The following is an 11,816-nucleotide window of genomic DNA, read 5'->3' on the forward strand; positions in this document are numbered from 1 at the left end:
TGTTAGGTAAGGAAAAGGGTAAAAATGTCACAAACTTTATTCATTGAATACTTAAAGCTATAATTATGACTATATAGATTATTAAAAAAGAGAGGGAAGTAGGGGTCCAAGACCTCTTCCTGTTATACAATTTGGCTGTGTGTAACCAAACTAGAAGTGCTCTACAAATCAAGGGACCCAGAATGTGGAATGACCTCCCGAATCATGTCAAAGGCTGTACCTCTCTCAACCAGTTTAAGAGTTAAACCAAGTACTGCCTAATTAACTCCATGTAACCTAACTTACCTCCTAAATGTCAACCCATGTCTTGCTATTTTTTAAACAACGCTGTTCACCAACATGTGCAATTGCCGATTTATGCTATATGTTAACCCCCCCCTTTTTGTATTTTTTATTCCTTCTTTCAACACAATTTATACCTAATCCCGATTACTATTAAGTTTTAGTCTAAGTGTTTTTTCCCCCACACCTTGCCCGAAATGCTATGAGTATATTAGTGGCTTTAGGTACTGTATGTACTAGCTCTGGCTATAAATCCAACATTATGTTTGTAAATCAACTGTATGTACTTTTCCTGAATAAAATGTATTTATTATTTATTTTTTAATCAGTAAGTATTAAAAGAAGGCACCAAGCTGGGAAGGCTATGTAGCACCATTGTGTGTAACAATAAACCAAATTTTTTTTAACAAATAATGCACCTGTATGGGAAAACAAATCCTGTCAGCTGTAAAAATATTGATGCAGTTATTTAAATGAAAAATATAATGAAAGAAATATTACTGGTTTATTTTTATCCTATCTTTTTGTACTGTACAGTATATCCAAGGAAGTGAAAAATTGAGACATAATGCACAATTTAATGAATGATTAGCATGGATTAGCAGTTCAAAAGAAATATGACTTGTATTACATATCAACATGAGATCTTAATGATCCATGGTCAACATGATTTAATAAGGATAATACAGTACTGTATTTGTAATAATACAAACTATAATTTAAAATCTTTATTAGATTTTTTTTATTAAGAAGATTAGGTATACACAGCAATGTGCTGCTTCCCTATTCTGTATAAAGGACCACACAGTGTAGATCAAAAACCAGATACAAGCTCACCCAACATCCTCACCTCACAGGATGGTCAGTCATACATGGAATTAGGAGAGAACAAAATACTTAATGCTGATCTATTAGCCTCCACTGGCAAAATCTGGGTGCAGCACAATTAAAGAATATCTTCCAATATTCCTGAGTGTATGAAGTAATTACAGAGCTCAAAATACCTCATACCATTTGGTATGAAGTCACTCATAACAGGACAATCACAGATATAGTGTTGTAGAGTATGTTCTCTCAAGTTGGACTGAAAACAGATGCTTTTTTTCCACCAAGAGGGCTATAAACCCATGGAACCGTCTACCCGCTGAAGCCGTAAATGCCAAATTCCAGCTAAAAAATATCATTAAGACAATTGGCGGGCCCTTTAACAAGCCGTCGGCTTTCTGTCCTCTTCGAGGTCACTAGATAGTTAGTGGCCCTTGGGTAAATTCAGTAAATATATACAATAATTGTCAGCGCATCTTCCGAGCAACAAGGACAGCTACACAGTATCTTAGAATTACGTAGGTAGACAAATGTAACATATTTGTTTACTACAATGTCGGTGCTGGCTGTAGAAGTTGAAAAAACATTGTTTTACTTCGAAATATACTAATTTTATAAGAAAATTCGACGTAAATAGGAGGCAGTAGAGCTCCGATAAGCCAGCGCTAAATCTTCAATATGAAGAATGTTGCTGCTCTCTGATTGGCCAAACGAAACACAGTAGTGACCTCTATCGGCACGCAGGTGAACCAACAATTTTCTTCCTAAGTATACCTTATTGAATCGCACCTAAGCATCTTCTTAGGGCGCACTTAGGAACCTTCGTAGCAAACCCACTTACGAAGAAATACACAGAGCTTCCTGAATCTAGGTCCTTATCTACCCAGCGTCACTTAAATAAGGACGTGGGGGTTTAATCTTTCTTAAAGTGTAGACCTCTTGTTCAGGAGGGCAACTAGCTCCTTTCTCAGATCAAACCGCTCCGGCGACTTTTGAACCTTTACATACGACATTGTTATCCAAACGTCCCATGCCTTTTAAGACTTCGAGCTTCGGTGTACTTATCTGAGGATAAGAAAACACGTTAATATGGATACAGTGCACAAATAGTAATTATATAAATCATTTAATGAATGACAAAGCTTAAATTACATTCTCAAGAAAAATGAAGAATGAAAAAATATATGAATAAATCTACAAGGAAAAAAAAAGGCCCTCAGTAGGGTTCGAACCTACGACTGGGATGATCTCAGACGCATCTTATTCGACTGCGCCACGACAGGGTAAAAAAAAAAGCCATTTTTAGTGCACCTGCCCTCACAAGGCTCCCACAGCTTCAACAGGAAAAATTCGAACCCTCATCACGGGCCTTATGGATTTGTTCATTTGATGCATCACGATATTGTGATTTCTGTGTAATCAGACACTGGTTCGGTAACATGGTAGAAATTGTGTGGAAGTAAGTAAGTAATTATCAAAAGAAGGCACCAAACCGGGAAGGCTATGTAGCACCATCAAATACGCAAAATAATCAGAGGGCGCTAAATATCACCAAGGATGCCAATACGAGAACAAAAACGCATAAGGCGAACGATATCAAAAGTATCCGAGTCACCAAGAATTCTATCGAGGGACAGGTGACCGCGAGGGGCGGTCGGAAAGCAAGACACACGCTCGTCCTGGAAGTCAGGACATTCAAGAAGGACATGCACGACCGTAAGAGGGACAATGCAACTAGGACAATAAGGAGCAGGGCGGCGCTCCATCAAGTGACCATGGGTTAAGCGAGTATGGCCAATACGCAACCTCGCTAGAGCTGTTTCCCACCGCCGGTTACGGTGGAAGGAGGACGGCCACGAGGAAACACAACATTTAAGAGTACGTAGCTTGTTACCAGTAACAGACAACCAAGAAGCCTGCCAACGGGTAAGGACTGAGGAATGGATAACCGGGTAAAAGTCGGAATACGGAATGCCTTTACGAGAGATGGGACAAGAGCGGACAGCTTCCTTAGCGGCAGCATCCGCACGCTCATTTAAAGACACGCCAATATGGCTGGGAACCCAACAAAACTCAACCGACTTAAATTTACTGTGAACGAGAAACAGCCAATGATGGATCGCGACAACTACCGGATGAACTGGATTAAAGCACCCGAGAGCCATGAGGGCACTACGAGAGTCAACAACAACCACAAAGGAAGACTGACAACGAGAAAGCAGGAGACGAAGAGCATAGAGAATAGCATAAAGTTCCGCTGTAAAGATGCTAGTCTCCGGAGGCAAGCGACACATAAGTGCGATCAGGAAAAACAACAGAGTAGCCAACACCGTCCGCTGACTTAGACCCATCGGTGAAGACAGAAACGGAGCGGGAGTGAGAAGAAAAGTGCTCGAGGAAAAGGCGTCTTAGAACTGTAGGAGGGGTAAAAGCTTTAGTGATACGAGTCAAGGATGTACAAAACCGCGGAAGAGGGACCCTCCACGGGGGCAAAGAAGGAACAACACGAGGAGAAACATCAGAAATACGAACGGAAAGAGAATCCTGCAGGCGAGATAACCGGACAGAAAGAGGGAGGTGGTGAAGAGGAACAGGAACCGCAGGAGGGGTAAAAGTTAAAGCACGACAGAGACGAGAGGAAGGATGTTGCAAGGACCGCGCAAGATAGCGAAGACAGTAGCGATCACGGCGGTCCTGGAGAGACAGGAAGCCAGTGTCAACATACAAGCTAAGGACGGGAGTCGAACGAAAGGCACCAGAACTGAGGCGCAACCCAGTATGGTGCAAAGCATCAAGACGGCGAAGAGTAGAAGGAGAAGCAGACGAGTAAGCAGGGCAACCATAATCGAGCTTAGACAGGACGAGAGAGGAATGTAAAGCAAGGAGAGTGCGCCTATCTGCCCCCCAAGAAGTATGGGACAAGACCCGAAGGAGGGTAAGGGACTTAGAGCACTCAACACGGAGGTAAGAGATATGGGGAGACCAAGACAAACGAGTGTCAAGGAATAACCCCAAAAGCTTCGCGGAATCTTTGTATTCAAGGGGATGACCATAAAGTGACAGAGGGACGAAGAACAACCCGTTTCCGCGTAAAAGTCATGGCACAAGTCTTAGAAGTAGAGAACTTGAAGCCATGACCTGTGGCCCAAGACGACACGGCATCAATCGCAAGTTGAAGCCGGCGTTGAAGGAGAGGCGAATCATCACCCTGACAACAAAGGGTAAGATCATCGACATAGAGAGCGGAGAAGACACCAGAAGGAAGAGAGGAAAGAAGACCATTGAGGGCAACCAGAAAAAGAGTAGTGCTCAGAACACTACCCTGGGGCACACCTTCGTATTGCTGAAAAGGGGGAGAGAGAGCGGTACCAAGGCGCACCCGAAAGGAACGACGAGAGAGGAAGCTGCGGAGAAAGAGAGGGAGATGACCACGAAGGCCAAAAGAATGAAGTTGAGATAGGATATGATAACGCCAAGTGGTGTCGTAAGCCTTTTCTAGGTCAAAAAGGACGGCAACAACGGAGGTCTTCGCAGCAAAAGCAGTACGTATATAGACCTCCAAGTTCACCAGGACATCTGTCGTGCTGCGGCACTTGCGGAAACCAAATTGAGAAGGGGAGAGGAGGTGATGGTGTTCCAGGAACCACATCAGACGAACGTTAACCATACGTTCAAAGAGTTTGCAGACACAACTTGTGAGAGCAATAGGGCGAAAGTCCTTAGGGGAAGTACCCAGAGACCCTGGTTTGCGAACAGGGAGGACAACGGCATCGAGCCAGTCCTCAGGGACTGACGACGACTCCCAGATCCGATTATACAGACTCAGTAAATACCGAGACGTGCTCGGAGGGAGATGGCGAAGCATCTCATAATGAATACCATCGGAGCCCGCCGCCGTAGAACCGCAGAGGGCCAGGGCAGAACGAAGTTCAGAGAGAGAGAAGGGATCATTATAGGGAAGCTGAAGATGAGTGCAGAAATCTAAAGGACGAGACTCAAGGACAGGTTTACGAAGAAGGAAAGAATGGGGAAGATGAAGACCAGAGCTAACAGAAGAAAAGTGGGAACCCAGTTCGGAAGCGACCTGCAACGGGTCCGCCACAAGAGTATCATGGAGGTGAAGGACCGGTGAAACATCGGGAACGAACTTACCCGCTATCTTGCGGATACGCTTCCAGATCTGGGCCAGAGGGGTTTCGGATGTAATTGTCGAGACATAAGATGCCCAACATTCACGTTTAGCCGTACGGATGGCCCTACGGGCCACCGCACTCGCTTTCCGAAAGAAAAGAAAAGAATCGGTCGTCTGCCTACGGCGGTGCTTCTTCCAGGCTGCACGCTTACAGCGGACAGCCCGAGCACAGTCCGCATTCCACCAGGGAACGCACTTCCGTGGACCCCGAGAGGAAGAGCGAGGAATAGAGCGGAGGGCAGCATCGAAGACAGTGTCATGAAAAAGGAGGAGAGCGCGAGAGAGGGGCAGAAGGGAGAGGTCAGAGAGAGTAGCACTGAGGGAAAACAGGGTCCAGTCCGCCTTAGCAAACTGCCACCTAGGGAAAGAGAGGGAAGGGCGAAAAGAGAAAAAGGAAACAAGGATGGGGAAATGATCACTTCCATGGAGGTCATCAAGAACCTGCCATGTGAAATCTAAGTAAAGAGAAGAAGAACAGAGAGAAAGATCAAGACAAGAAAGGGTGCGAGTTCGAGAGTCCAAATGAGTGGGCTCACCAGAATTCAGAAGAGACAGGGAAGAAGAGAGGAGAAACGGCTCAAGGAGGCGACCCCGGGTATTCGTCAGAACGTCACCCCAAAGAGAATGACGACAATTGAAGTCACCCAGCAGGAGCACAGGCTCCGGCAAGGAGTCTAGGAGGTGTTTCAAATCAGGAAGAGAGAGCGGGACACCCGGGGGGAGATAAATGGAACAAACTGTGTACCATTTCCCCACAAAGATACGAGCAGCAGAACAATGGAGAGGCGAAGGAAAAAGTAAAGGAACAAAGGGAACATCAGCCCGAATCAAGAGAGCAGAAGAATTAGAAGCCCCAGCAATGGCTGGGGGGGGGGGGGGAGAGAAAGGAATAGCCACGAAAACGACCAGGACGAGCACCAAGCATCGGCTCCTGGAGACAGACACAAAGGGGCGAAAACCGCGAAACCAGAAGTTGGAGTTCGAGGAAATTGGCGTAATAACCTCGAACGTTCCATTGAAGAATGGACAACGACGAGAAGAGAAAGGACAAAAACAGAGAACAAGGAAGAAACAAAGGCGAAAGACCAACAGAGCACGTTAAAGAATATCAGGGTCGGGATCAGGGTCAGCAAAGTCAGGGTTAGGGGGCATGGGTAAACTGAGCAAAGACGGAGGGAAGGAAACGGGAGAACAGATCAGAGGTGGGCGGGCAGGGTCCGGAGGAGGAGGAGGAGGAGGAGGAGGAGGAGGAGACAACGGAGAGGAGCAGTCAAGGACAGCAGCAGGAAGAGGGGGAGTAGAAAGAGAGGAGCGCACCCCAGCAAGAGCAGCAACCGAAAGGGAAGCAGGGGCCAAAGAAACCTCCATAGCAGGAACAGGGGGCGCAAGCACTGAAACGGGAGTGGAAGGAGCAACAGAGCCAGAAGGAGGAGCTGAGGAAGAAAGCGAAGCCTTCTTACCCGCCGGGGAAGAGGAAGGAGAGGAGCCAGGCTTACGCTTCTGACTTAAAGAGACCGGTGTCCCAGCAACTACGTACCGGGCAACGGATTCCAGTGTCTCAACAGGAGAAGCCGAACGAGAGCACACACGACGGCCGTTAGGAGAGCGATGGACATCCGCCCGCACCGACAGGCGGCGGGGAGAGCCGATAGACGGAGGAAGAGGATGGGAAGGAGGATCGGAGGGGGACGAGGAAGGAGACACAAGACACGACAGACCGGGTAGAAGGAAGGGGAACCCCAGACAGAGGACCAGGAGGAGGATCCTTTGGGAGAGAACCCAAAGGGACAGAGGAGGGGGCAGTGGGCGCATCAGGGTCCAAGGCCTGGAAACGGTTGTGAGTCTGAGGAAGGCGGGAAGGACGAGGAGAGGAAGAGCGCAACACGCGAGCATAAGAGATATTAGCATAAGGCGGGAGCCGGCGAACCTGGCGCCTCGCCTCAGGAAAAGATAAACGCTCCCGGTGCTTCAAGTTGAGGACGGCTGCCTCAAGCTTGTAATGGACACACGCACGGGAGAAGGTAGGATGGGCCTCACCGCAGTTGAGGCAACGAGCCTGGGGAGAAGCGCACTCCGACTTAGAGTGACCTTCGCCACCACACAAAGGACAGAGAGAGACAGTCCCGGAGCAGCGGAGGGCACCATGCCCAAACCTCCAGCACTTGTTGCAGAGCCGAGGAGAAGGAATGTACTCCTGGACAGAGCACCTGGCACCAGCAAGAATGACAGAGGGTGGAAGGGTCCTACCATCAAAGGTAATCTTCACAACCCGGAGGGGCTGACGGCGACTACCACGAGGGGGACGAGTAAACGTGTCCACCTGGAGAATAGAATGGCCCTGGGCAGCGAGGATATGTCGAATATCGTCGTGGCAGTCGCGTAGGTCCCGAACACCGGTCGCAACATGGGGCGGGAGCAAAATAGTGCCAACACTGGCATTCAACTGGACGTTCTTCGAGACCCGAACGGGGGTCTCGCCAAGGCAGGATAAGGCAGCCAAGCGGGAAGCAGCATCCTGAGAAGGAGCAGCAACGACACGCATACCGAGACGAGTGGGGTTAAAAGTAATGGAGGCATCCACGGAATCAATGAGATGTCGATGAAGGGAGAAATCGTCAGGAGGCGCAGAATCAAGAGGGAGGAGATCAAAATATTTGGCCCACGAAGCGGGACCAAACAAGGCTTGATAGGTAGCAGAACTGGAAGGAATCGAGCGAGGGCGGCCGTGACGAAGACGGCGGTGAGAACCCCCAGAGAGAGAGGGGTTAAAAGGCGCAGTAGTAACAACTAGAGAAGGAGCCGAGCCAGGGGACGAGGTAGTCACCACTGGGGGCTTGGGGCTCGACCCAACCACAGAGGAGGGAGGGGAGCCAGGGGAAGGAGTCAGAGAGGCCAAAGGAGGAGCAAGGTCGGGGCCCAATGCAGCGGAGGCTACAGAGCCCGGTCTTCCAATACGGACCGACTCGGGGGCTTGGTCGCCCACCCCACGAGCCTGAAAAGGTAAGCCAGAAACAGCCGAAACAGGGGTTATCATCTTTACGAAATTACGAATTCACTCACGAATGTGCCCCCACACCCACCATGGAGCCACAATTAGAGGCAGGACACCCAACAAGAAGCTATCGCCGATCCTGTCGGGGCCTCCTAGGGGTGCGTCGTGAGTATACGCCCCACAAACGCCACCTTAAGAAACCGACAGTCCGTCGAGATCGGGTTCAGTGACGAAGTGGGGATTGACAATAAAAGGTTCCCCTTGCACTCGACGTCGGGTACCGCAGTTCTACGGGTGCAAGAGTATGCCTCCTCAAGCACCCGGGCGTCAAAGTAGAAGAAGTCCAAGGGAAGAACCAGAACGAGCAAAAGGTCGGCAGGAAACGGCAAGCAGATAGGAGAAGAGGGGGGAGAAAAACGAAACAGAAGGAAAAGGAAAAGATGCCCAGCAGAATTGGAGAGGACGGCAGCAGGAGCACAAGGCTAGAAAAGGACAGAGGACTGTCCCAAGGAGCATCACACTCCGGCAGCCGCCCACTAAGCCCCCAGACGGCGACAACGAGCTGAGCGGGGAGGGGGGTGCAGGCGACGAGTCAACGTGGCTAGAGTATGTCGACCAGACCACACTAGAAGCTGAAGGGACGACGACGTTTCGGTCCGTCCTGGACCATTCACATGGCATTGGCTAATTCCAAGCCACCCTTGGAAAATACCACTACTGTGTATTCGTATATTGTGGCCAAGGTGAATGAACCCGACAAACACCATTTAGACGAGAAAGAAGTTTAAGACGACAAAGTTTGTCGATTCCTCAGACGACTGAAACAAACAGCCAGCGTCGTCTTAGATGGCTTAGGGAATTTTGACACAAGTGTCATCTTCGTAAAGATTCAAGAGTCACAATCTTTTCGATCTGCGGCGGGTGATTATTGCCCTACTGGAGAAGCAAGGTCTACGCCTACAGAATTACAGTTTTGAGCCCCACGTCACATTATTCAAGCGACGGCGGGCGAATGAGAATGAACTTGCTTATTACAAGAGACCCACCTTTCAAACCCAACATCGGGAAATCATAAGAGATCTGATCAAATCTGCAAATATTCCCCGCCGAACGAAAATCTCCATTCCAAGGGTGGGGTTCAAGGCGTATACCCTGAAGTATGCTTCCCAATCTACAAATATGCCCATGTCAAGTGGGCATTTGGCTAATTCCCAGCCACCCTTGGAAAATACCTCTACCGTGTATTCATATATTGTGGCTCAGATGAATGAACCTGACAAACACCATTTAGAAGGGAGAGAAGAAGTTTAAGACGACGACGACAAAGTTTGTCGATTTCTCAGACGACTGAAACAGACAAGGAGGACAGTCAAGACGCCAGAGCTTGTCATAATTTCAAATTATATGTAAATTATAAAATGTTTTTTTAATTCAGTATTTTTATAAACATGATATATGATTTATGATATAAATATGACTTGCATATATGATTTGTATCCGATTATTGTATATAATAAAAATATATAAAAATACATGTATATAAAAAATTAATAAATTTTATTGTATAAAAAAATGCAGGGGGTAATGATGTTGGACAAGTTAGGAGTGAGGAACCAACAGATTCAGGATAGCCATTGAATTAGTTAGGAGCAAGGGAGGAATCCCGATCATATGTGGCATTCTTTTAAGAAAGGGAGTGGGAAATGAATGGATGTCGAGGGCACTTTGTCAATTGCCGGCTGGAAAGATTTCAAATCAAATGCAATATCTCAGACAAATGGGAACACTTGTATTGAAGATATGAAATTATGCTCGTGATGGGGTGCATCTATGGAGGGCTGGGGTTGTTGCAAGCTCTTTGGAACCAGTGGTTAGAGGTGTGGGTTTAAACTGTTAGTAGATAGTGGTACGGGAATTTGAGGAAGAAGGTAATAAAAGTATGTTTGGGGGAGAAAGGCATTGGCGAAATGATCAGGGAAAGAAAAGGGCCTCAAAATAACAATTCACTTACAGTATATTACACTAACAGTAGAAGTCCAAGAAATAAAATTAACGAATTAAATGCTCTTGTCTGCACAGAAAAAAAAAGATTGCACTTGCCGAAACGTGGATCAATGTAGAAAATAGAGAACTATTAGCCGAGTATCAAATAAATGGATTTAAACCATTTCACACAGATCGATATATTAGACGAGGAGGGGGAGTAGCCATACATGTTAGGGACTATTAGAAATGTAGTCTCAAAGAGGGAATCAAAACCGAGTCACAAACTATTTGGATAGAATTAAATGAAAAAGCAAATAATATAAGAGTTATATATAGGCCACCAAATTTAGACAATGGAAGCAAAGCATCTATGGGATGAAATATCAAAAGCATCTAGATCTAACAGTATGTCAAGAGCGACTAATTTTAGTGGAATAAACTGGTTGAACAAAACAGGGAATGGTGTAGCAGAAGATTTCCTAGAATTAATTGACGATTGCTTTCTTACACAACACATTAAGGAACCAACGCAGGAATATAATATTTTAGATTTTGTGTCTACCAACAGCGAAACAAATTAATGACATCGAAATAAGTGGTGAGCTAGGGAACAGTGATCAAAGAAATCAGATTTAGCATAGAACGGAATAGTTCTGTAGGAGAAAATTCTGTTAAAGTGCCTGATTTTCGAAAAGCTGATTTTAATAGCCTAAGAAATTTTTTTGGGTCAAATAGATTGGAAAGTCTTGGGTATGGGGTGTGGGCTGGTCTTTGAGCGAGACATGAACCCAGCGATAGGCGACGTAAAAAGGGATTTCGATGTAGATTTAATATACAACTTTAAAAATACTCTAAAAGCACAGTAACGTAGTATACCATACAAATTTAATAAATCGAATACTAAAGACCCAAAGTGGATAACAAAGAATTTAAAGAACCTTATAGGTAAAAAGAGCTTTGCACAAAAGGATTAAGAATGGGGAAGTCAGTTTAGAACAGGAATTCGTATAACTAGTTAAAAATGTTATAAAAAGATATTAGGAAAGCAAAAAAAAAAAACTGAAGTTCGCATAGCAGAGCAAGCAAAGTCAAATCCTAAAGTTTTTTTTCAGTTATATCGAACTAAGACTGGGGAAAGGATAGGTCTTAAAAACCGAGACAGGTCAAATAACGGATAATGACAAGACTAGTAGTATTTAACAAATATTTTATATCTGTATTTACTAAAGAAGAACTTTATATGCCTTCAGCCGAACAAGTCTCTGGGTGGGGATGAGGACAGGTTGACTAGTTTAGCAGTTACCAGGGAGGATGTAATTAAACAATTAGTAAAACTAAAACCAAACAAATCCCCAGGGCCGGATGAAGTGTTTGCCAGGGTGCTTAAAGAATGCAAAGATGCGCTTTCCGAGCCACTGTGTACCATATTTAGTAAATCAATAGAGTAAGGCAGAGTGCCAGATTCATGGAAGGTAGCTAATATGGTACCAACCTTTAATAAATGAGATAGATCACTTGCGTCAAACTATCGGCCAATAA

General features: G+C 46.0%; 1 protein-coding gene across 1 annotated transcript in view; it reads right to left on the minus strand.

Annotated features, from left to right (window-relative positions):
• Window positions 1-881: 881 nt before the first annotated feature.
• Window positions 882-11,816, minus strand: part of LOC138369045 (uncharacterized) — a 17,784-nt gene continuing 6,849 nt past the window's right edge. Inside the window, exon 2 of the mRNA XM_069331990.1 lies at window positions 882-9,638. Within this exon, the coding sequence (XP_069188091.1) occupies window positions 6,897-8,333 (1,437 nt within the window). The 5' untranslated portion in view covers window positions 8,334-9,638 and the 3' untranslated portion in view covers window positions 882-6,896. The remainder of the gene's footprint in view (window positions 9,639-11,816) is intronic.

Source organism: Procambarus clarkii, chromosome 26, assembly GCF_040958095.1.
Source record: "Procambarus clarkii isolate CNS0578487 chromosome 26, FALCON_Pclarkii_2.0, whole genome shotgun sequence".
Classification (NCBI taxonomy): Eukaryota; Metazoa; Arthropoda; class Malacostraca; order Decapoda; family Cambaridae; genus Procambarus; species Procambarus clarkii.